General features: G+C 43.9%; 1 protein-coding gene across 1 annotated transcript in view; it reads left to right on the top strand.

Moving 5' to 3' along the window:
- Window positions 1-16526: 16526 nt before the first annotated feature.
- The window catches only part of F2R (coagulation factor II thrombin receptor), a 131142-nt gene continuing 120366 nt past the window's right edge, over window positions 16527-27302 (top strand). Inside the window, exon 1 of the mRNA XM_085632280.1 lies at window positions 16527-16872. Within this exon, the coding sequence (XP_085488406.1) occupies window positions 16788-16872 (85 nt within the window). The 5' untranslated portion in view covers window positions 16527-16787. The remainder of the gene's footprint in view (window positions 16873-27302) is intronic.

Raw genomic sequence — 27302 nt, 5'->3', positions numbered from 1 at the left:
AAGAGGGGCTTGACTTCTGCACGTTTCCAGTCATCGGGGAAAGTGCCGTATTCAAAGGCGTTGTAGCTCGGGGGCTATGGTGGCGGCAGCACTGTGGAAGATGTGTGGCGGGCGGGGTCCATGGGGGCTCCTGAATGAGTGCTCTTCATGGTTGTGGAGGTATCTTCGGTGGTGACCACGGTCAAGGTGGTGATGGTGGGTTGGCTGTCATTGCTGGAAGAAAAGGTGGTTTCTGGAGTCTGTTTGCTGAAGTTGTCATAGAGGGCCTTGATTTTCAGGTGGAAGTAGGAGCCGAGCATGTCGCAGAGGTCCTGGGAGGGTGTGACGCCTGTGGCTTCACTGGGGGCGGGTGGGGGGGCGGTAAATTGCTAGATGATGCTGAAGAGTTTCTTTGAGTAGCTGGAGTTGGTGAGTATTTTGTTCCGGATGAAGGTTCTTTTGGTGGATCTTATGAGTTGGTAGTATTCAGTCATGGCGTTCTTGTAGGTGGTATCGGTCAAGGCGGGGGGGGTCATAGATGAGGATGAAGTTGGGGTGCTCCTTGTGACCTTGCTCCAGTTCCTTCACGGTGGGTGTGGGGTGGGTTCGTGAGCAGTGGCAGTGTTGAACGAGAAGTGTACACAGTGGTGGTCTATCCAGAGGGGCTGCGTGGTGTGGTTAAATCAAGCGTTGTTTCCTCCTGCGAAGATGGGGTCGAGGGTGTGTCCTGCCTTGTGGGTAGGGGTGGTGATGAGCTGTTTCAGTCCGAGATTGTCCAGGAGGGTGGTGGAGTTGGGGGTCGCTGAGGTTGCCGAGGTGGAAGTTCAGGTCTCCAATGAGTACGTAGTCCATAGAGGCGATGGTGTGGGGTGCGATGAGGTCGGTAATGGTAGTGGTGAATGAAGCACGGGGCCCGGAGAGTTTGTAGGCGAGGGTGCCGTGAAGCGTTCTTCTGGGTTTGGTTTGGCTATGGAAGTGAAGCTGTTCAGTGGTGGAAGGGGAGTCGCTTGTGCTGGAGGTGGAGAGTTGGGGGAGCTCTTGTGTGCGATGGCGAGTCCTTCCCCATGGCGGTTGGGGAGGTCCTTCTTCCGGATCTTGCATCCGTCAGGAATGGTGGTGGCGATGTCAGGGCGGAGGAGGCGTTGGTCCAGGTTTTTGTGAAGAAGGCGACATCTGGCGAGAGGGTGTTAAGGAGATCCCAGATCTCTACAGCATGTCTGTGCAGTGAGCGCATGTTGAGGAGGATACACGTCAGGGCTTTGATGGTGCTGGCGTCTGGCGTGGATGCGGCTATCGTGGGAATGGGCAGGATGGTGAAGGAGTGTCGGCAGCAGAACTGGCCATAGGTGGTTTTCGGCATGGACAGCTGGCAGTTGCTGTTCCTTCCGTGGTTGAGTGCGAGGAGGGTGGATGAGTCGTAGTGGTGAGAGGTCTGAGAACCAGGATCCCAGGCTTGCATTTGGTGCGCCTGCAGCGCGCCCGTGGCACGCAGCCGCACATTTGCCACCCTCATAAAGGGAAGAGGGGAGGGAAGCGCAGCTGGGAGAGGTCCAGGAGAGGCCTCCTTACCTCCTTACCCCTGGACTTTATGATCATAGTCCATTGCTCTGAGACCCACCAACGATGGATGGCAGGGTGCAGGACTGTTCTTCATTTTAGGTAGTTGTCCTGCTTCCTGAAGCGACCTCCTTCTGTATACCAAATGTCCACCTTGTTTAGCTGATGCAGGCAAGCAGGCTAATCAACAGGAGATTTAAAACAGACAGTTTAGCCAGACAGCCTGGAGCAGGACAGTCTAGTGCAGGGGTCTTCAAACTGTGGGGCGCGACCCCCAGGGGGGGCGTGGAGTGATGCAAAGGGGGTCGCGCCTTCCCAGTCACACTTCTGCCCAGGCCCAAGGGCTTCAGCCCCCCCCCCCCTTCCCCCGTCCTGTGTCTCAGCCCGGGCTGCTGCAGTGAAACTTGAGCTGCTGGGGGCTCAGCTGGGCAGTGTCTGGATTCCTGTCTCCGCCACCCCCGTGTTTTTTCACAGGTCTTTAAAGACCATTTAACATGCCTTTGTAAACTGCTTACAGAGGCTTAGGTTTTTTTGCTGGTTCCAGTACCCCCTGGGTCCCCACTGTGCCTATTCCTTACATTTGGATTTTACATTCACTGCCGTAGTGTGAGAATGCATTTCATGGAAAGGAATACAAAGTTGGCTTCCTGGGGGCGCCGTGTGTGAAAGTTTATTGTGCTTTTGAAGCACCTGCTGCAGCGTTTCTTTCCCCGGCAATTACCAGGCCTCACATAAATGTCAAGATAACTTGTGTGATTAATTATCTTCCTGGAGAGAGATCAGAATTTTGTATAGTTGAGGTTTTGACTTCGGTGAAGTTAGTGCAGAGGGTTAATATGCCTGCTGCAAAGAACGTGTACCAAGTAGAATACAGAGTGTGTATGATGTGAAGAGATCAGCAGGTTACTGCTTTCAAAAGAGACATCCTTTTGTTACTTGCAATTTATAACTTAAAGTCCTAATATAGAATAGTGAGCTATTAACTTTCATCCTAGAACAGCATACACACTGCAAAGAATACATTATTAGACCATTGATTAATGTTGCAAAAAGGGTTAATTTGGCTAGCAATCAATTCTTATTATTAAAGGAAACTCCCAACTCTTTTTCGACTCTGAGTTTGTGCTTCTCCACACCAAGCACTCTTGAACTATACTGCCTACCAGTATGGATGACATGTGACTCCTATACTTTTAGTCCTTTGGCTTATGTAACATTTCCTATACACTGATTTACACACTTATGATTGATTGTCTCTGTGTAATGTGTGTGTGATGCAAAGTGCTCGGACACCCTACACTGGTATGAGTGGCACTATATAACTAATTCAATGCATCTGAGAGTGTGGGGTTATGGAGACTTGGTCACTGTTAAAGGGTGCTAGTGAGAGAATCCGTGGTGGGGGTGGTCATTGTGGGGGGCACCAACAAACATTGTCGCACAGGGCACCACCAGCACTAAAGCCGGCCCTGGGAAGTATGCACAGATAAGCGCTGAAAATACCGCTTTAGGTGACTGCTTTTTTTTGTACCGACTGGGCCACCAAAATAATCTGCTGGCAACCCTAACCATAGGACTGGAAGTTTGTTGCAGGATCAGCACATTATTTATTTCCTTCACCCTCGATCCCCAATTAATGCCGCAATAGTTTAACTTAGATATTAAAGTCTACGCCCCCGTCAATAACATGCTGAGTTACTTCATGGGTCTGGGAATGCACCCTGCATTCAGACAACTCATTCCTCATTCTCGCCCTTCATTGTCACGCTCACCTTGCACTCACAGTGATCACAATGCACTCACACTGATCACCATGCACTTGCACCATTCACCCGCTCACCTTGCACTCACAGTGATCACAATGCACTCACACTGATCACCATGCACTTGCATCATTCACCCGCTCACCTTGCACTCACAGTGATCACTCTGCTCTCAAAATGCACTTGTCCTGCTCACACTATACCTCAACCTGCAGTCACACGGAGTACACTACTCATCCTGCACTCATGTGACACTTCACTCACCTGTCCCCCTCACTACTCAATATGCAACTCACTCAAGCAAGCCCATCAGTAATCATACATTCATTCATCCCATTCTGAACTTGCATCCGCACCCAAAATGAGAGAGGACAGCAAGGGAGTGAGAGAATTTGATTGAAGAGGTCAGGGATGAGGAGAAATGTGAATTGCCGAAGAGAAGTGTGGACACGCAAGAAGTGAGTGTGATCCAAAGGTGAGGGCTTCTGTTAGAACAAAGGGGAGATGTGAAAGAGGAATGGGGGGACTGGAGAGGTGTAAGATACAAATAGACAAAAATTTGAATGAAGAGACGAGGTGAATGAGAAGTGCTGAGGGGCACGGGAGGTGACAGGGCCAGAGAGGCCATGAGATAAATGTGAGAGACTGTTAGAGATGAGGGCAGTGAAAGGACAGAATGGCAAGAGGTGATTAAAGGTGAAGTGAGAGGTTGCATGGGGAGAGTTCAGAAGTTGTAAAAAGGGGTGAAAGAAAATGACCTGCAAAGTGAGAGAGGGATCCGGGGTTAGGAGAGGAGAGGAGAGAGGGATGGAAGGGAGGGGGTGAGAGGAAAGCTGCATGGGTAAAAGGCTTAACTCTACACAAAACCGCCAGGGTTTTAAGGGACCCCTGCTTCTTCCGGTCAGGGCCAGGTGAGCTTCTAATGTGGCAGCACGTATTGCTGCAGAGTGGAAGACCCTTCACAAAGGTTGACTTGAAATCTTTCTGATGATAATTGCTGTATTTTGGTTATAAATGGGTACTGATTGGGTGAAATCTTTCCTCAGCGTTACTGTGTGTAACAAATATCAAAATAATGAAGCAATGCTATCCCAAAATACGCGGCATCACATAACCTTATTTACATTTTCATCCCACGCAATTTAGTCAACAGGTTTAGACATTTTTGTCAAGAGGGGGTCCTTACGCCTCAAAATGTTGACAGGGGGGTCTCGGCATCCAAAAGTTTGAAGACCTCTGGTCTAGTGGGATGCCCCAACACTGACTTTGGGAACAATGACTGTGTAGAGGTGCGAAGGGGAAGCATTTGCTAACATGGTAACTGGGAGGAAGAACTTGCAAAACTGGAAGTGATCTACACAAGTAAAATGTTAACATTAGGGTTGCAAAAAGGAGTGAAAACTGAGAATGAAACGACTCTGAAAGAACAGCACCCACCCTAAAATCTTTAATTTAAGATAATGGCCTATCAGCCCATGAGATAATGAGTAAAGGTCCTGGAAGAATACGATTTGCCCAAGATCAAACAATTTGTTCAAGGTGATACTATTCTTCACCATGAATTGGATATTCTTTTTCTGACAGAAACCTGGCTAAATCAATGGCTGGACTTACTCGTTCCTCCAAACTACACTATACAACACCTCGACCAACAGCATCAACCGGGAGGCGGGATTGCAGTCATTCACAAGAACTCCCTTTAAGTCAAAACCTTCCCTGTAGACAATCTCACATCCTGTGAGTACATGGGTAATCACAATACATTCCACGCTACACCCAATGCGATTTTTCTTGGTGACTTTAACCTTCACTGGAATGCCAAGGACTATACACAGGTCTCTACCCTTAAACAATTCCTAGATGATGAAAACTTGACCCAATCTTGCATAAGCCCAACACACAACAAAGGTTCAATGCTCGACCTAATCATATCCAGAGAAGGGGCGTTGTCAATAGACTCAATAACACCCATCGACTGGTCTGATCATTACTCAACATTATTCCACCTAATTACGCAGACACAGACCACCAAAGGGCAAATGACCAAACAAAACTACTGGGTCAGAGACACTAAAAACATGGATAAGGTGAAACTGACAGAAATGTGCAAAATAAACCTCACCGCTCCAGCAACAAAACAGAATATGTTTGAATTAACAGCACACTACAACCGAACAATATCAAATATTATGGAGGCAGTAGCACCCCTGAGGCTCAAGAAACAAAGATTCAAACCTTCCCAACCTTGGTACACTCAAAGCCTAAATGAGGAAAAGAGCAGTCTTAGACAGGCGAAACAAAGATGCAGACAGGAACTCTCAACATTACTGCCGAGCAAACTACGTGAACGACGAAACAGCTACAAAAAAACGCATCTGGAAAGCAAAGCATCGTACTTCAGAACCCAACTAGACAATGCAAGGAATCGCCCAAGATGACTTGTTTGAAATTGTCTACCCGGGGGCAAACATTGTAACCAAGCTCAATAATAGTGGAAAAATGCGAAGCGTTCTCTTCATTTTCCGATTAAAAGATCTTAGAAATTGAAATGGAAATTGCAACCGACAGTCACAGTTCACGAGACAATATAGTCAATGATCGCCATCCTGTGGATGACCCTACATGCCAGGTGATGGAGCCAATGATGAACCACCCTTCCAAGACCAAAAATCCAGCTAGCTGGAGCAAGTTCAAAACACTAACAGAGGCAAAGGTGCACAAGGAGCTACTATCCATGAAACCAACTTCACATTTCAATGACCCCATTCCCTCCACAACACTTAAGGAACTATGTCCCCTCTTCTCACCTATACTAACGAAGATTGTAAACTCATCGCTAAAACAAGGCAGTATCCCAGAATGCCTGAAGACTGGTCAAGTGGCACCCCTCTAGAAAAAAGTGGGTGCTGACCCTACAATCCGGAGCAACTTGTGGCCAGTGTCAAATATCCCTTTCTAGCAAAATTGCTGGAAAAATGTGTGTACAACAAACTGAGCCAGCAACTTGACCAATTCAACCTACTCCACAAAATTCAATCAGGATTTAGAACAGGACACAGCACTGAATCAGCCATTCTGCACATAACAGACAACACCCTTAAGATACTAGACAACAACCCCTCGTGCCTACTCATCCTCTTAGACCTCTCATCAGAGTTTGACACGGTCAACCAAAGCATCCTACTAAAAGTACTAGAAAACAAAATGGGGTTGTCTGGGAAAGTGCTTTGTTAGTTTGATTCCTTACTACAGAATCGCGCACAATGCATAAAACTAGGCAACTCATTCTCTGACTCCTCTTCAGTGAGGTGCGGAGTCCCCATGGGTCATCCATTTCCCCCACACTCTTTAACCTGCATATGGAGCCACTACCTGAAATCCTAAATCAATCTAACATTGCACACCACATGTATGCAGATGACACACAACTATAGTTAAAGATATCCTCTCTAGACAATGGCATTCAACTAAATACCACTTTAGTCAAAACTCAGTCCTGGCTCTCTCAAAACAACCTCAAGCTGAACTCTTTAAAAACCAAATTGCTTCTTTTCTCCCCGCAAAACAGCTCCACACCCATCTCCTAATATAGAAGTTGAAAATATAATTATCACACCATTTACTTAATTATTAATCAACTAAATTATTAATAATAAATAAAACATTACTTGTTAATTATATTTAATTAACTTCCCACTGTGTACCCATAGAAACCTAGCAACCCCCAACAAAACTATAAATTACTATAAGCAATTAAATTGCAAATTATAAATAATTTACAATTGCAAACTTTATTTAAAAATATTATTAACAATGATACAATAACGCATAAAATTATATATGAACTAAAAGACAGTGATAATTAAAGTTTTTTTGACTTTTTAATTTTTTTAAATGGTATAAACAACAAAGATATTCTTAAAAGCTATATTACTTACCTAAAAAAATCGATATTCCATGGCAACAATGTTTCTCGATCACGATATTTTGTATCACAATATTTTTTTTCCGACATTTTGTCTAAAAACCATTATATCCCAAGATGTTCTCTTGAGATTTGTGCCCTTTTGCTCTGGTTTAGACATGAAAATGTTGTCCATCACGTTAGACTACTGAACAGACGCAACCCAAGATCCCCCGACCCCCACCCCCACCCCTGAGCCTTGCGGCCATAGTCTAGCACTGTGAGGCCTAAAGAAAAGGGTCTGTTAGTGAGCCTGCCTCACAGTATTATTGATTTGCCTGGGGCCCTATTACGTATAGGGCGCACTTTCCCTGTTTGCGCTACGGTGCACCTTCAACCAGGTGTGCCGGGTGCAAACAGGGAAAGTGCACCATAAAGGTTGAATGTGCTGCCCTCAGGGCAGCCCCGAACTCATGCTGCCCTGGGGACAGCTCATTCAAGTGAAATATGGAGCAGCTGCTTCAAAACCACTTAGTGTGTCACTGTGCATGCGGCACCCACTTGTGCTTTAAAGAGGGGAGAGAGATCCCCTTGTAGGCGGGTGCAGTGAGTGACTGTACCCGCCTGCAAGGGGATGTGTGGCGGGTCCAGAGGGCCCCCTCCAGAGTGCTACCATAAGTGGGTGCACTAACTTTTCGTGAAACACTGCCAGTACGCCCCCTAACATCTTCTTTACCTTTGCGCCCGTGTCCATAGTACGGAGCGGATGCAGAGGTAAAGAGATTCCCTCATTTGCATGGGGCCATGCCCCCTTGCAAATGAGGGACTGCCCTGCACCACTGCTATCTGTACAAGTCTGCAGCCTCTTCTGCAATACCAAAGTGCCCCGGGATGCACAGAGGGGTCGCAAACACCTGTTGGGCCCCCTGGTCATTTCTGTAATACCCGCACATGTGTTCTGCAACACTAGCAGAAATTGTCATGTGCAGGTGAAAGAAGATGCATCTCAAAACTGCTGAGTGATTCTGCCTCATGCTAATTTGCAAAAGGAAATGCACTCTAGAATAATTAGTATAAGAACATTTAAAGGCTTCAGAGGACATTAATAGGGGTGTTGTAGCCATGGCTCATGGCAATTTTTTAGCCTACATATGATTGTATTGTTGTGGTTTCTGGTGTTTTACAGTGACTTGGGTGATGCCTTTAATAGAAGTAAAGCTATTTTCAACAGTTGTATTTGCTTTGATATCTTTTTACACATACCTTACCTTGTTCTGGGTATCTGGGAACCCATCTACTACACTAGACCCCGTAGGGCATTCTGCATGCCGCGTTCCCCTTATCAGCCCCCATCATCTTGAAACCCAGTTGCATCATCTATAGAGCCATCACAATGGGGGTTTGGGAGGCAGCCTACCACGTGAAAGTCTGATATTGAGAGGGTGGTGTAGTCGGGGAGACTGCCATCTTGTTTGGGCTCTATAACCATGTTTATGTAGGCTAAGGCTTTTATAACGGGCTATTTTGGTCTTCCTGCCACCATTTTAGGTACAGGTGACCTGGTGACTGGTGGAGGGGATTCCTAGTCTTGTATTTTTTGTGCTCACCTGGCCCCATAGTCACGTTTTTCTTTTTCTCCTGATTAGTTTTTTCCTTTTTGGGCTTCTGGTTGGAACAGGTGCACAATTAGGGGTCGTTGTTTGCAAAAAATGTAATTTGAGGCAGGTGCTTTTCAGTGGCCTGGAAAGTATTGCATGAGTTTACAGACGTTTGATTGGCATTGCCATTGGCGAACCACGTGGAAAGGGAGGGGGTGAATAACCTCTCACCTGGACTAGGCAATAAGTTCAAGGTTAGGTTTAGGAAGTTCAGTTGGTTAGATGTTAATACATCCAGTCATAGGCTGTAATGGAAAGTTAAGGTTGCAAACTCTTGAACTGCAGTACAATAGGAAGTGGATAGTTGTGGGTGGGGTAGGTTGGTGGGACTGTATGGGCAGGGTTAGGAGAATGTATAGTTTAGTTGTTATAGCAAGACTTTAATTTTTTAAGGTGGATTGCCAGTGGTGGCTCCTCCTTCATGGCAAAGGAGCGCCGCCCCACTGCAAACCAGCAAAAATAAAATGATAATAAAAGACTTTATTATCATTTTCTTTTACTGACTGAGCCAATGCCAGTTTAGGGGGAGTGGGGCAGGTCACGACAGAGAGGAGGAGTGATGGGCACTGTAAGTGCCCAAGTCGGTATGGCCGGTCTTTTAGGATGGCCAAACCGACATGCGCACTTAGGTTTCTCCAACTCAGCTGTATTCCACAACCGGGTGGAGAAACGGCACAGAATCCCTGTGCCTGAACGAGCGTCAGTCCAGCCCACTCAAGCCAATTCCGGCACTTCTCCCATGCTTGGTATATCATGAGTATTTAAAAAAACAAATGGTCCTTCGAAATCAATTTAATATAGGAAAAATAAATATAGCCCAGAATCAGTACTATATTAATTAGAAATGTCCAGCCGGACATGTAAATTTAATATTCAACGTAATGAATTGGCTATAGAACAAACAGAATAGAGTGGGACACAGTCCTGTGTCCTTCAACAGACAAAACATATAGAACATACAAAGAACAATCACATTTGTAAAGGATTTATCAGGCTAAACAACCAAGCTTTACGCCGATCGAGAAATGGGGGGCAAGCTATTTATAAGGTAAGCAGTCATGCACAACTTTTAACTCATGTGTTTAACATGCATGTTGTTCAACAAGTCCACGACGTTTCGATCTATTACATGATATCTAGATCATCATCAGGACTCATTAATAACAAGACTGAGAACGTAATGCCTGTAGAGTATTGGAAGGAACGGGAGGGGAAAGAAGGAGAAAATTACAATCTTGGCAGAGACATAGGAACAGTGTGACACAATTTGTACTCAGTACACCAAGGTCAGTATATACAGGTTATATCAGAAGGAACTAGCAATTCAAATCAAAGCAAAAAAGCGTTTAGACAGTGTCCAATAAGTTCACGCAACAACACCGTATCAAGATCAAGGTGGAGCCAGGGGTAAAAAGTAACAATTTAAAATATTGTAAAGTGACAAGATGCATTCTCAGCTAGAATTAAGTGAGCCAAGGTGAGGGATAGTGGGGAAGACACATAGCGCGAGATGGAGGAGCCATCGTGGTAGAAGTGTTTGTGACAGGCAAGTAGTTGGCTGAGTGAGTGCTGAGTAGAGCGACGAAGGGTTTACCGTGAACGAGTGCGATGCTCGGTCTGTCCATGCGTTGACGAAAGAGGATAAACTCCTGGACGGTATCCACGGGAGAACGATGAAGGAACGTCCAGGGTGTGGGACTTCTAGGAAGGGAAGCAAGCGGGTTGAGGTGGGGAATGGGGATGTGAGGATACAAACTCACCAGTTAGAGCAATTTAGAATGGACTCGACTAAAATTCTGTCGAGTAGCTGGTGAGTGGCATTGGACGCCGGTGCATGTGAATCCGGTCTTCCGCGTGGGATGAGGCAACTTGCCGATCACAAGAGAGGCCTGCGATGGAAGGGGGGAAGGGAGGAGGTTACGATGGAGAAATTATGCTGAGAGGGTGGAACAGCCCAAGGGAGCATGGCATGAGCTTACCTTCCTTGTAGTTGCTGGTGTGGGAAGCTCGCGAGTGACGAGCAGTTATTAGAGATTGAGAAACAGATAAAAGAATCAAGTTCAATAGCAGAAGGTAAAAAACTGATTGAGGAAATACAGAACACTGTGGACGACTTCCACAGAATTGAACAAAATTAAAAGTCTCTCAAAGTAAAAAAGGACATCAAGGCATATTCTGTTGAACGCACTTATCCATATTTACAGAAAGACTTCTATACTAATAGGACATACACGAATCCCCAAAACAGCAGACCTTGGGGACGTTTCAAAAGACGTAACACCTTAGTAGGTTTTTCAGATACTTCAGCAGAATCTTCTGAGAATTCTCAGAATCTTCTGAGAATTCAGACTCAGGTGAAGGAGCGAGCACTTCTTCCAGAAATCCAAATTTTTTAGGTAGAGGTCAAACAGAACAACCAAAACAGGGCTGTGTCAAACGAGCACAACGATGGTACAATCCACCAGGGGAACGACAGACCAGACAAAAATGTTACCAATGGTAGACCCTCAACCAAATATAACTCAGGATTTGACCACCATCCCCATCTTTAATTTATCTACACATAACCTTGCTAACCCTGAGTTATCACTTCTCAACAAAGGCCTGTCATTCGTCCCAACTACTCACCCCAATTTTCTTGAAATACATACCGAATTACTTAGATTTTTTAGAAGGCTCCGTCTTCATGCTTATTTTTTGCAGCAATTATTACTTTTGAAAAAATGGTGCTAATAGACCTTAATGCACTAAAGGACAAAAAACAATTTATCCCTTTCAATATAACATTCCAGGGAAAGAAAGCTATTGAGACTCTAAAAAATAACAACTCCCTTATCATTAAATCAGCAGATAAGGGTGGCGGTATTGTCTTGCAAGAATTAGACTCTTGCAAAGCTGAGATACTCCGTCAACTCCATAACACAGACCACTACTGTAGACTTCCTATGGACCCCACTAAGGAACTACAAAGGCTTATCCTTCAAATTACTACTGAGGCTAAAAATGATGGCTTTCTCAGCCAAAAAGAATTTCAATTTCTTAATGCAAAGTCACCCAGAATACCAGTTTTCTACACATTACCCAAAATTAATAAACACCTGACTGCTCCACCGGGCCGCCCCATAGTTTCGGGCTGTGGCTCCATATTGGAACCACTTGGCCAATATGTTAACTTCTTTATTAAAGACTTTGTACCCGAAACCCAGTGCTACATCAGGGATAGCATGGACATGATCAATATGGTGGAACATCTTCCCTTCAATATAACTGAGAATTTGCTCTGTTCTCTGGACGTTGAATCATTGTACTCCAACATCCCACAGGCTCTTGCCTTAACAGTGATTCAACAAACCCTTGACCTAAGGCCCAGACCACACAATGTCCCCACATTATTTCTACTCAAATTGCTTGAAATATGTCTGACTAGAAACTTTTTTAGCTTCGACAATACATTTTTCCAACAGGTCAAAGGCACTTCGATGGGTGCGGTTTTTGCCCCCAATCTGGCCATTCTCTTTATGGACTTTCTGAAAACCACCATCATTTTGACACCCAATAACCCCTTTCACTCTGGAGTCAAACTATGGCGCCGTTATATCGACGACGTCTTCCTAATTTGGCAGAACAATGGGGTTTCCTTAAACCACTTTTTACATTGGCTAAACAATAATTGTTTGGGTCTTCAATTTACACTCTCCTCTGATCAGTTCTCGATCCCCTTTCTTGACCTCACCATATACCATTCCAATGGCGAACTTTTTAGCAAACTCTACAGAAAACCAACTGAACGCAACACATTGTTGAGATATGAGAGTAATCAACCTGGGCTCTGCGGGACTCTTTACCCTATTCCCAATTCTTACGGATCCGACGTAATTGCTTCTCCATGGAAGATTACTTCCTGGAGGCTTCTGTGCTTTCGGATAAACTCAAAGCCCGTGGTTATCCCAAGCGCCTGGTTCGAAATGCCCAGAAACGAGCCTGGTACTGCCCAAGGGAAGTCCTTCTCTCACCCAAATCCAAAAGTGACACAAAAAGGATAGTTTGCGTCACGACCTTCTCTGCAATTTCCAACCCCATCCGCAAGTCTATCCTTAAACATTGGCCCACATTAAATGTAGGAATTCTGAACCTAGAAAGGCCATTGTTTGCTTTTAGAAAGAATCGCAACTTGAGAGACCATCTAGTACGAGCTGCAATTCCCAAAACAACACTTCCACTCACACTGGATGCACATTGGGGCCTCACACCTTTGACAGGGCATGCGAAGTGTGGCAACTGCAATATGTGCGAATGTACAATGGAAGGGAAAACCTTTTCTTTTGACAATATTGTGATTAAATCTAATGGTTTTTCCAATTGTAATACATGCAACGTAATCTACTTGATTCAATGTCCCTGCCACAAGAACTACATTGGGCAGACCACCCAGAAAATCAAAACAAGGATTGGACAACATCGCAGCAGGATCCGTTGCAACGTCCCAAATGCCCCATTGGTCGAACATTTCAACTATGCTGGCCACAAGGATAGCGAGATCAAGTGGACTGTATTAAAAATCATCAAACTGCCACCGAGAGGCGCAGACCTGGCAGAGATCCTTAACAGAGAAGAGCTCAAGTTGATCATCCGCTTGGACACTATATGAAATGGCCTCAACAGAAATGAGGACTGGATGACCTTACTTTAACACTGTCCTTTGTTGCTCACCCCTTCCTAATGCAAACTGTGCCCCAACTAATTCCCGAATAATATCTTTATTCTTAAATTGGTAAAAAATTATTTTAGAAGAACTCTGCTATGTCACTGTTCATCAGCCTCACATCACTCCCTCCACTGACCCAATTGGTCGCTACCAATTCCCCTCTCCTCACGTTGATTGTGCTCATAGCATGCACCCGGCATGCATGGCACACTGCCTCTGATATCCTCCATCCCTATTAGTGCAGAAATTGCGCATCATTGAGATATTGCTTTGTATGTTCCTCCTCACTACCGTAACATCACGTATATTAGCCCCTCCATACAACCCCTCCACTGACCCAATATGGCCGCCACTCTTTCCCTCTTCCTGACGGTTGCACTTTTTGCACGCACGTAACGCGCATGATCACGTGCCCGAACACCGTCTCTTTATACTCGTCACTCGCGAGCTTCCCACACCAGCGACCGTGCTCTTCAACTACAAGGAAGGTAAGGTTGTGATCGGCAAGTTGCCTCATCCCACGCGGAAGACCGGATTCACATGCACCGGCGTCCACAGAATTTTAGTCAAGTCCATTCTAAATTGCTCTAACTGGTGAGTTTGACACCTCGCGTTTCGTGCTTGTATCCTCACATCCCCATTCCCCACCTCAACCCGCTTGCTTCCCTCCCTAGAAGTCCCACACCCCGGACGTTCCTTCATCGTTCTCCCGTGGATACCGTCCAGGATTTATCCTCCTTCGTCAACGCATGGACAGACCGAGCATCGCACTCGTTCACGGTAAACCCTTTGTCGCTCTACTCAGCACTCACTCAGCCAACTACTTGCCTGTCACAAACACTTCTACCAGGATGGCTCCTCCATCTCGCGCTATGTGTCTTCCCCATTATCCCTCACCTTGGCTCACTTAATTCTAGCTGAGAATGCATCTTGTCACTTTACAATATTTTAAATTGTTACTTTTTACCCCTGGCTCCACCTTGATCTTGATACGGTGTTGTTGCGTGAACTTATTGGACACTGTCTAAACGCTTTTTTGCTTTGATTTGAATTGCTAGTTCCTCCTGATATAACCTGTATATACTGACCTTGGTGTACTGAGTACAAATTGTGTCACACTGTTCCTATGTCTCTGCCAAGATTGTAGTTTTCTCCTTCTTTCCCCTCCCGTTCCTTCCAATATTCTTACAGGCATTACGTTCTCAGGCTTGTTATTAATTAGTCCTGATGATGATCTAGATATCATGTAATAGATCGAAACGTCGTGGACTTGTTGAACAGCATGCATGTTAAACACATGAGTTAAAAGTTGTGCATGACTGCTTACCTTCTAAATAGCTTGCCCCCCATTTCTCGATCGGCGTAAAGCTTGGTTGTTTAGCCTGATAAATCCTTTACAAATGTGATTGTTCTTTGTATGTTCTATATGTTTTGTCTGTTGAAGGACACAGGACTGTGTCCCACTCTATTCTGTTTGTTCTATAGCCAATTCATTACGTTGAATATTAAATTTACATGTCCGGCTGGACATTTCTAATTAATATAGTACTGATTCTGGGCTATATTTATTTTTCCTATATTAAATTGATTTCGAAGGACCATTTGTTTTTTGAAATAGTAAACACCCCAGGTCCTTCTTACCTTACGGGTTCCCCTTGTTTATAAGTAATCTGGTATATCATGAGAGCAGCATTGTAATTGGGTGGGGAAGTTTGGCAGCCTGTTCTGTGTGCTGCGGGCTGTGTGTCAGAGGAACGCCGAGGCGGCCGGCAGAGTCAGGTAAGACTGTTTTATTTAATTTGTATTATCCCCTCCACACTTTATATGGCAGCAGCCGGCACTGCAGATTGCCCAGGAAATTATTGTGATGTGCACCTGTTTCAATAAAGCGGCCTTCTTCACACAATTCAAAAGATCAGTGGCCTGTGCTGCGCCCCTCTCTTCCAGTGCTTTAGCAGTTTACAAACCAGCTACCTTTCCAATCACTCCTTGACTTTATGCTTGTCATTGACGTTGTACAGTGTTCCGCTGCCTTTTGGCTAAGTTTGTACTGTAGAAGTTCCACATATACACTACTGACACCACTGACTACTTGGATGACAATCTTACCATTACAAGTGGCTCTCCATACACCCACAGCAAGGGCCTCTTTAGACAGAAGAAGACGTGCTAAAAAGAAAATAAGTAAAAGGCCTTTCCCATCTATGCTGTAAGGATTTGGGCCAATATCCCCACATCGGACACCTCAAACCCAGCTCCAAATGAAATTAGCAAACATCTGAATACTGAACTCTTTATAAAAAATAAATAAAAAATACATCATGATGTAGTGACAGTCACAAACCATCTATTCCTCCTATTACATGTTGATTGTGTCAGGCTCTGACCCTGTATAGAACTCATAGCCTTTCAGCTATTTTGGCACTATATAAATATTACATACATGTAAACAAATTGTTAACATGTATTAAAGATATAAGTTTTGAAGAGACGTAGATCAAACCTTTCCAACTAGTTTGATTAATAATATACTTTCTGTTGAGAGAAATTTAAATTATATGTTATTTTATCAGTGTTAATATTTATGTTGTTGTTGTGTTAATGATATCCACACCTAGAAAGTTGCTTTTTGTGAAGTCGCTTTAACAATAGCCATTTCCTGTGATTTCACCTTTTTGCAAATTAGAGGGGCATCACACAGTCCCTTTCTGCCCAGGACCCCAAAAGTCCTAGCACTGGCCCTGCCTTTCTGGGGAGTTATGGGTTTACTTCACCCGTACTGGCCTTGCTGTTGCTGGTCACGCTCGTCACCCCTGGAGGGTATTTTTCACCCACACAATTACAGTAATTTAAGGCCTCGCTTCATTTCTGGTCAGAGGCTCCACTCTGAGACCCCAGAAGGGGGCGGGCGGACGGCGGGTTTCCCACCACGCCCCTGCTCGCCCTGAAGCGGTATCCGTGCACTTTCAGTTATCGCTCGGAGTTGGCAGCGGGTCGGTGCTGTGTGCGCGCTGCTTGGGAGGAGCGCTGTTTGTCGCCCGGGAAGGACTCCGCTCGCGCCCTGTCCCTGCGGGCATCCTCCCGAGGCGCTCGCGCTGCTCGAGGCTGATGGCGGGAGGCTTCAGCGGCCGCAGTCCCCGTGCCTGAGGCGGCTCTACGTGTGTCCCGTACTTACGAGGCGAGGGGTCCGGGCAGGTGTCGGGACAACACAAGGAGGCGAGATGGAAGCCAGGCTGCTGCTGGTGGCCGCCCTCTGCTGCGAGTACAGCCTGATCACACCCGGCTGCTGTGCCATGAGACCCAACGGTGAGACCCGCTTTGTGTTTCCCTGCGCCATAGGCATTCAGCGACCCCTTTGTTCAGCAGCCTCCGGCGCCGTCCGTGTGCGAGCTGGGCAGAAAGTTGTCCACAAGAGACTGGGCACACGTCCCTTCTCTGTACTTCTCAGTAGTTGGTAATTCTGCAAGAGTACATTTGGAAGTAGTTTTGACAGCTTGGTATTTTTGTTATCTTATCTAACTGCCTGTGGCATTTCAACATTTATTTTTGAAAGAGGGGCAAAACGGCCTTCAGCGAGTTGTGGGATTTGTTTTGCCTTTTTGCAGCAGACGATGACAGAGCGGTTACCCCCCGAACACCGAAGCAATATCGCCTGCAGTTGCTTCAGGGAACCCATCTGGAGTTCCAGATTTTATGGTTAAAAGTTGCATGCTATAAAAAATATATATATATATATATATATATATATATATATATATATATATTGTGCATTGCTTTGGTCAAATTGTGACCTGGAACAGAAATAATGTCATTAATTTTTACATTTGATTAAGTGCCTTTAATCATACTCGTCGGTTACTGCAGCATTTGCTAGGCTCTTTATTTGAGTGGGGTTGCAGAATAACGTGATGCATGTTCATTGATAGGAACACACCGCTCTGCCCTTACCCGTTCCCTGCTGATGGTGCATGTGTTTGGAACTACTTTATTCTATACGGCACGTCATTGTGGTCTTGAAAAACAGTACATATTAGCACTCCGACCGCGAGGTTCCACAGAAGATAGAGTTTGGCACCAGAAGTTAATGTTTTAGAGCAAACATATTTAATCCCATTTAGACTCCTTTAAGTCCAGGTGGCATATATGCTGCTTTGTAAGACCCAAGGGCCATCTCATAGTTGGTCTTCCTTTTCGCATGATTCTAATTTATAAGCGACCAGAAGTTTTACAATGTACCTGAATCTGGCTTCCGTCTAAATGCCTTCCTCAGCATCTCAAACACTCATACATCTCTCCTTAAACAAGACCCCAGCAGCTTACACCCAGACATTTCTGTGGCCTTAAGGGTGTGTTTTCTGCCCTGTCATCTGTACTGCATCCCCTGGTCTGAGGAATTTGCATGAAAACCTCCTCGTCGTATAGCCATCCACTAAATCTTCATGTGGTTTCTATAGTTTGGCGTATTGAATTTCACGTCTGTCCTCAAACTTCAGGATGACATCGGATCTTGTTTATCATAGAATTTTCTATAGAAGCCGTATCAGTGTTTACCATGTTAGTAAAATAATTGTAGCTGTTCCATGTTGTCTCAGAAAAACGAAACTGAACACCCAGGTCTTACCTCTCATGCAATTGCAGTTTAACTTTATGCAATCCTAAACTGTATTAATTCCAAGACTGAGACCTGTTTTTAGGTCTTGTGTTAGACAAGATACTTTGATTTGATAAAAATATGTATAATATACTTACATATTGGGGCTTTCAGCCACCTCCCTTCACCCATTGGTCTGTTGTTGTCATACACATTTTGCTACAGCATACAGGATGGGGCAATGGGTCAGCCTGCTTCGGTTAACTTAATTTTGAGTGACTGTATTTTGTTGTCTCACAAGAAGCACATCCACACACTAGCTAGTTGAATTCAGTGCCAGTGTTTTTGTTTTTACTTTATAATTACTTAAGTGTTTCCTTTGTGTTTAGAGTCTAGTAGGACAGTTCTGATGTACATTCCATCTTTATCTAATCCCATCGACTGCCAATGCTGTTGTAAATTTATTTTGGATTTTTTTACTTTTCTGACTGCTGCTATTTCACAGCATAGCATTGTGTCCATTTGAAACTGTTCTGTATTAAGTTATCCTCCTTTTTATTTTCTTTCTTTTATTCCCTTCTATTATTTCGTCTTTCTTTCTCTTTAATTCTTGTCTTTCATTGCCGCCTTTTTTCTTTCTTTTTTCACTTGCTTTCTCCTTTCCTTTTTCTTTCCTTTCTTCTCTTTCCTTCTTTCGTTCATTCCTTCTTTCTTCTTCCACTTTCTTCTCTCCTTACTTTTTCTCATCTCCCTTCTTTCTCTTTCGTTCCCTTTTTCATTTTTTTCCTTCCTTCCTTCCTTCTTTCTTTACTTCTTTCTTAGTTTTACTTGCTTTCTTTTAATTGCCCTTTCTTTGTTTGTTTCTTTCCAGTCTGATTGACGTTTTAAGTAGTTCCATTCAGTGCCAGGGAGTACTATATCAATGTGTGTGTTTTTTTTGTTTTATTTACGTTTTTAGACAAAAAAATTGTTTTTTGGGCCTGAAGCAAATAATTTATTTTTGACAATTGATCCCAAACCATAAAGTTAAGCGAAAACCATGACAAAGTAAACAAAAATTGCCGGCAGGCTAGTGACCGGCCAACGTCAGACCTATAAGGCTTTGTCAAAGCTTGTTTTATTCTGGTGTATGAAATATAGAGAGTTGTCACTATTAGTAGATGCAAATAGGACTACTTAGGTGGACAGCTTTCAATTGTTTATACTTTAAAGGAAACTGTTTAAAAATGGGCAATGTGGGCGTGCACATAGGCACACATAGGTGGCAATCTTCAAAGGGCTTGTGTATAGATTTAATTATAAAACATGTTCAAGTGACTACCTATGTGTGCATGTATGGGTAGCTATGTTTGTAATAATTTATTACAAAATAAGCATTGGTAAAGCATAGAAATTGGCAGCCAATGCAAAACTTACCAGCTTCACCAAAACTTGTTACAGCTAGTTGTTTAGATAACAGACAATGGGTCCAGAAAAGTAGCATATTGGCTTGTGAATAAAAAGGCGGACAAGCATTGGTGAAGCCCTAAGACTGGCTTTATTGTAATGCATTTAAATAGAAGCATGCATATACAGAAAACCATCCACACATGCAGCCAGAACACACTTTACAGTACACATGCACACAAAGGCCAACATTTAGGGTGACGCCCACACAGAGACATACCTAGATGCATGCACACAGAAAAATTACATATAGACAGACACCCAAGTACACAGAGAAATAGAAAGGCACATAGACAACTAACTTGCAGGTATGCACACAGTCACTAAGCGCATATGTGTCCAAACGGATGGACTTACTTCTTCCCCTCATTTCTGACCCCCCCCTTGTACTTCTTCCTTTTTCATTCCCCTATCTTTCGTTTCTCACATTTCTTTCTCTGCCTCTTCATTACCTTCCTCTGTTTCCTGTTTTCCCTCATTTACCCTAGAAATACCACAACTTGCAGTTTTGCCAGCGTTTGTTTTTAAATGCAGGAGATTGTAAGAGGAAAACTGCAATACCATTGTAGCGTCTCAAAAACTGTGATTGATGTACTTTTGGATCTATATCTTTATTACTTTTGGATCTATATATTTGTTACTTTTACGTATTTATGACTTTTCTTTTAATTCAGCATATCCAACCCACTACCCTATTTTCCACCATATACAGCTCTCAATATTTCCTCTAGCTCAACTCTGAGTCATCTCAAATCTTTCTACTACCCTATAACAATATGTCAATTATCTCCACTCTCTCATTCATCACAGACCACTACTATGATCCCCAAAATAACCCTTTTGAGACTCTTTCCTACCGTACCCCACCCCTCCTTGCATCATCTCATACCTCTTTTTACATTTCCGATACCCCAAAACAAGCCTTTATAAACCCTCCCTCTGACTCTTCCCTCTCCACCTCCCTTTTACTCATCCCAAGCCTCCTCATACTGCTATGATCTCCAAAACAAACCATACAAATAAACTTGAAATCCTTCCCTTCTATCCTTTTCAATCCAAATAACAGACTAACATGTCCACCACTCAAATTAATTTCATATTTCACTATACTAATTCACCACTAATACTTTATGGGTTCTGGAGTAGCGTGCTACTTGCCGAAAAAGCACTTCAACACCTCATCAGTGGTAGCAAGCGCTATATAAATGCAAGCCTTTTTTCCTCTTCTATCCCTCCACTATCCTTCTCAATCCAAATAACTGACTAACATATCCACCGCTCAAATTACTTTCATATTTTTACTATACTGATTCACCACCAATCCTTTATGGATTCCAGAGTAGCGTGCTACTCGCCGAAAAAGCAATTTGATGCCTCGTCAGGGGTAGTAAGCGCTATATAAATGCAATTACAATAAAATGTTTGTGGCTTCATTCATGCTGTACTTTAAGGACTTAGCAGAATTGCATATGAAGTTTACACAAAGCTACTACCTAGAAGAATGAGGGATGTCACTGTTGCAATGGTACGGTAGTGCTCCCAAGTTATTTCTTTGCTGTTGTATTGACTACCATATTGACTACTATTGGAGAATGACACTTGTTCTTATCGGCATTACATTGTTAAAGTGAGGATTGGGTTTCCCTACTACTTTAGATTTTGACAAGGTGCCTCCTTAGCACTGGCCTTCGTGAAACAGCTTTCAGCACAGATGTTGTTCTCTGACGTCCTGGCATAGTCAAACTTCCACTTTTTTTTTCTAGGCGCTACCCTCATGCTGTCTGTTCCATCCAGCACTAGTGGACTGTTTTTGTCTATAACCTGTGCAACATACAAATGATAGGACACACTGCAACAAGTGATAAGCAGATGCATTTAGTGTGTGTAACACACCAACAACAGGACACACTGAAACATTTGGTAAGCAAACACATTCAGTGTGTGCAGCATAACATCGATAGGACACACTGCAACAAGCGCATTCAGTGCAACATGCTGCCAATAGGACACACTGCAAGAAGTGGCGGGCAGATGCATTCAGTGTGTGCAACATGCCAACGATAGGACACACTGCAAGAAGTGGTAAGAAGGAGCATTCAGTCTTTGCAACATACAACGATAGGACACACTGCAACAAGTGGTAAGAAGGAGCGTTTGGTCTTTGCAACATAGCAACCATAGGACACACTGCAACAAGTGGTAAGACGGAGCATTTAGTCTTTGCAACATACCAACCACAGGACACACTGCAACAAGTGGTAAGAAGGAGCATTTAGTCTTTGCAACATACCAACCACAGGACACACTGCAACAAGTGGTAAGAAGGAGCATTTAGTCTTTGCAACATACCAACCACAGGACACACTGCAACAAGTGGTAAGAAGGAGCATTTAGTCTTTGCAACATACGATAGGACACACTACAACAAGCGGTAAGAAGGAGCATTTAGTCTTTGCAACATACCAACCACAGGACACACTGCAACAAGTGGTAAGAAGAGCATTCAGTCTTTGCAACATACAACGATTGGACACACTGCAACAAGTGGTAAGAAGGAGCATTTAGTCTTTGCAACATACCAACCACAGGACACACTGCAACAAGTGGTAAGAAGGAGCATTTAGTCTTTGCAACATACCAACCACAGGACACACTGCAAAAAGTGGTAAGAAGGAGCATTTAGTCTTTGCAACATACCAACCACAGGACACACTGCAACAAGTGGTAAGAAGGAGCATTTAGTCTTTGCAACATACCAACCACAGGACACACTGCAACAAGTGGTAAGAAGGAGCATTTAGTCTTTGCAACATACCAACCACAGGACACGCTGCAACAAGTGGTAAGAAGGAGCATTTAGTCTTTGCAACATACGATAGGACACACTACAACAAGCGGTAAGAAGGAGCATTTAGTCTTTGCAACATACCAACCATAGGACACACTGCAACAAGTGGTAAGAAGGAGCATTCAGTCTTTGCAACATACAACGATTGGACACACTGCAACAAGTGGTAAGCAGGCGCATTCAGTGTTTTCATCATGCCAACGATAGGACTCACTGCAACTAGCGGCGGGCGGATGCATTCAGTGTGTGCTTTTCTGTTCAGATACGCAGGGGGTTTCGGATTTGAGGCTCTGTGCTGTACTATTACTCTAAATGTAATCTGTAATACCCCTGTCTGAGTTGTTGTTAGGTTGGGAGCAGGTATCAAGGTTCAAAGGCAGCAAAGCTAGTCACTGTGCACCTTACCTTCCGACTCCGCAGCCCACCAAGAGAACAAATATATTCTCTGTCATTTCACGAGTTGGCATAGAGTTAAACTGAGATATGAAAGTATTTTACTTTCTCAAACTTTGCATTCATTAAGGTGTGTAGATGTACATATGTTCTTAAACTAATAAGGACTACTTTTGGTTTTTTTGGTAACTAAATAATGGTTATTAATTATTACCAAACGCTCTCATTTTAGCAGATACCTCGCACAGATTCAAATATAAATCTCGCCATTTGCATGGAGATGTTTACCCCAGAGACACAGCCCACTGCGCTATTTTGCCAGGACTGGAACGTGTTACCTGCAATTACACAAGGACCCATGCTATGAACAAATGAACCCTCTGGGGTATCTTCTCTAAATTCAGTGATCGCTTCAGGTTACACACAACCCTCGGTCTCAATCAGGCAAGTTAACTGTAAGCTGTGTCTGAGACCTGTGGCCACAGGTCAGGCGCGCGCACAGTTTCTCTCAATATTTCTCGCATTAAGCTCCTGAGTTATCCTGCCTGAGATTTGCTTGATACCCATAAATGTCTTCAGCGTGTGCATTAACCCGCAGAGTGCGCAGGCTAGAGGCAATAGGTAATGTTTCCGTTTACAGCACTAGTTGTGGGGATTTGATTGTATGGGGGTGGTTGGGTGGGCAACTGGGCCTCGGTGTGGGTGACCCAATTTTAACGTAAAAATGCACACGCAGCAAATTTTGCAAATTCCTTTATCACCCTCACAATTCTAGACTGTTCATCAAATAAGACTTGTATCTTATCTGGGCGACCACGACTTCCGAAAAAACAAACTAGTGACGTGATTTGTCCAAACAGGTCACTGTTCCTCCTGCGAACTTGTAACATGTCGGAACGTGCCCTGCTCAAGAACCACTGTGGAGCTGTGTATCTCTGCTCTCTGTCTGCTAAAAGTAAACCGCCTCAGACGCACTTCCTGTAAACAACCCAAGAGACTTAACACCTGCCAGGCTGAATCAAACCTGTTTTGCATTCACGCCTCTAATCCAGAGAATGATATAAATCGGGGCGCTTCATAGTACATGTTGGGATACAAACTCCCTTTCCATCGACTGCTTGCGTTAAAAGTTCCTTTAGCGCCTAAACTAGGTGGTCACATGGCACCCACTAGTGATTTATGAATTCCTACATACGATTAAAATGTGAATTCTGAACCTCTGAACATTTTCAGCAGCTAGCTTGCAAACTAAACCTTACAAAAGCAGTGATTTGATACAGCAACGAAGAAATGTCTAGCATAACAGCCACTCTTCCCTGATGTGGTTTGTGGTATGGCTAGCTGCAGTCTCCATAAACACAGTTTGAACAAGTGTGTGTGATTATACGCGTGTTTTGTGGTAACTACCTGATGCCCAATGTGTGTGCTTAGCCACATGCTTTCTGTTAACTCTTTAATGTGCCTTGTCTTCCTCCATGAAAACGTAACCGGCAATGTTTGTTTCACCCAGTTAATTTCTTACTCCCCCCCCCCCCCCCTCTTATTTTGTCTGTGGTGTACCACCTTTCATCGGTTTGCATTCAAACGGAGGACGCTGTTAATGGAAGGTGGATGGCCGTGTCTCCACAGGGTGACATGACGGGGGCAGGTGCTTAATGTTTCTCACAGCAAACCCAACAAGATGATGGACGGAGTGCTGAAACTTTTCAACCACTCACCCCCATTCAAGAGATCTGGGTTAAATCCATTGTTGTTTTGCTCACTATGCCATCCCAGTTTAGACCCAGCCATATGCAAATCAGTCTTAACCCTGATCCTCATGAGAACAGTACAGCCCGAACTGCCAGGTCAGGTTGTCCCTGAACCAGAAACAAGTATCCTGGGGCCAGGTTTGTGGTAACACCCCATATCAGCCAGGGTAGCTTGAATCAAGTGGCACAGTGAGCAAGAACAATGGATTAAAACCATATCATTGGCTGGGGGTGAGTTGTTGAAAAGTTTCAGCGTCTGTCCATCATCTTGTTGAGTTTGCTTTGTTCACACTAAGTTGGCAGGGTATGCCTAGATGTGCGTCCCATGCTCGCTAATCCACTGGATTCTAGCTAGCCTGGCTGATGAGAGGCAATGCCCCGAAACTGGTCCCAGGATGCTTGTTTCCGGTCTAGGGAGGACCTGGCAGCTCGAGCTGGACTGTTCCCATGAGGAGCAGGGTCAAGGTTAATTTGCATATGACTGGGTCCAAACTGAGTTGACATGGTGAGCAAAACGACAATGGATTAAACCAAGATCTGTGAACGGGGGTGAGAGGTTGAAAAGTTTCAGCACTCCAGCCATCATCTTTTTGTTTAATGTTACTCACCAGCCTTGGAATGTTAAGTACTTTTCCTCTTAATTTGTTCACCACCAGAAACTCGTGACCAGAGTAGGATCAGCCCCAAAGGCCTGCGTGCTAGTGACATCCGTGCCATGGGGGCAGTTAAGGGGGCTGCAAGGTTCCTTCTTCGCAACAAGGGGAGTGTGTTTGTCGTTCTACTGGACTTGTGCGGAGGGGCACGGCATTTGCCTGCGATACTGGGTGGTGGGAGTCTAAAATTTCCTCACCATTGCGGGGTGTACGGTGTATTTACCCCCCGCAATAAAATGTGATAAGCACTGGCGAGGTGTATTATGATAATGGTTTTAAGGAGGGTGTGTCTGGTGCCAGTGGAATGTGGGCCGTATCCTGGACATAAACAGCATTCTTGATGTCATAGATGGCTAGAACCATTGACCCAAACAAAAGAAAATCTGATTGGAGCAGTTCTGTGCTACAGTCAGTTAGCAGAACTAGTTGGCAGCCTGCCTCCAAGGTCGTGACACATAATGTGCCTACCACTACGTGTTAGAATTTATTTTTCAGAAGCTGATAAATATTTACACATTTGCCTGTTATAGACGAATGTCTGCTAAAGAGGGACTGCTGGGAAATATAAACAGATACATCTCTAATCATCTTCTCTGCGAAACAGCCTATACAACGTGGTGGTTACCATGCATATGCCTTTACCACCACATACGTTTTTACCATGCATATACCTTTTCCCTCGCGTCTTTACAACAAAATATAACCAGTTTGCAGGTAAGGGAGATTGATACATTATATTCTTCCGGTTTGGTCCCGCAGTACGGACGGATTTGGCGCTCGCTCCTCTGTTGGTAGTGCGTTCTCACTAGCAGGGCCATGCCGGCAACTATTATCCGAGGTTCAGTCGCTGTGATGGCAAAGATTGAGAACGCAGTCGCGAAAAGCTTTTCTCTTCTTTGCTTATTTCATACAGGTACAAATACTCAACAAGTTTTTATCCGTGCTTGGACATTGATCACGGGTTACATTCATTTTGTCCCTCACCATTGTTTATTCCCCTTTGAAATGTCCTCACTTCCATATTCTACCCATGGTATTATGGGAGATGAAGTTCATTCAAATGTCCTCAAGGGGCTTTGTTGCAAAGTGCTGATGTGCTAATATCATCACAACATTTTATTAATTAAAAGTGCTTGTGCTTAGTGTAATGTGTGAAAGTTCCTTAAAAACAAATTAAAAGGCTCAATTTAGGCAGTTTTTATGAAGACATATTTTGTAACATTTTTTCATTCTAAGGCTGTTGCACATAGATGTTTCTTTTTACGTTATAAACGTGCAAAGACTTTCCTCCCCAATGTGATATTTCAAGTCTAAGAAATTAGCAATTTTCAGGTAAAGCCATATCTCATTTGTGATGCATCTCCAACCTTGCCTTTCTAAAATTATTTTCCCTTCAATGGGCTGAGTCTTCTGTTCAGTTTTTGTTTTCTGTCATGTCCTTTTCAAATCGCTTTAGTGCTTGCCTAAAGATTGATTAAGTCTGGCACAGATTTTACCGATCTTGAATTTTAATGCTTTCTTGCCCTCCAGTTGGCAGCAGTTATGTAAGAATTACATGATATCGAGTTGCTAATTATCCTCATTTTTATTGTAAATGTTTTAATTCTACTGGATTTTGTTTTTTAAATTTGTTGGGGTTGCGTCTCTCCATCAGGTTTCTTGTCTCTTGAGAATATTCTATTCCTGTGATTTGCGATACGGCCTACTTGAATAGAGTCGATACATAAAATAATATAATGAAGGGGCTCCTACCCCACTGGTATGCATATAGATGACCGGAGCACATAAAATGATGATAACGTCCGTGAATTTCAGGGTCAGAGTGCAATGTACAACCTGCATATTCCATTCCACACAGTTATGTTTCAAAATACATTTTACATCACATAGGGATAGAGGAAAGTACATATTGGAGAATAACATAAGATCAAGCAATAGGGGGTTTCCTCATTTATGTGACAGAGAATAGTGGCCATTTTGCTAGTTGCAGTGAAGTATGTCAATCCTGAAAAGTTGCATAATTCAGGTAATATGCCGGTCAAGTGACCAAATAC

The sequence above is a fragment of the Triturus cristatus genome, chromosome 2_1, assembly GCF_964204655.1.
Source record: "Triturus cristatus chromosome 2_1, aTriCri1.1, whole genome shotgun sequence".
Classification (NCBI taxonomy): Eukaryota; Metazoa; Chordata; class Amphibia; order Caudata; family Salamandridae; genus Triturus; species Triturus cristatus.
Note: the sequence above shows the minus strand (reverse complement) of the source record. Positions and strands in the feature narration are given on the sequence as shown.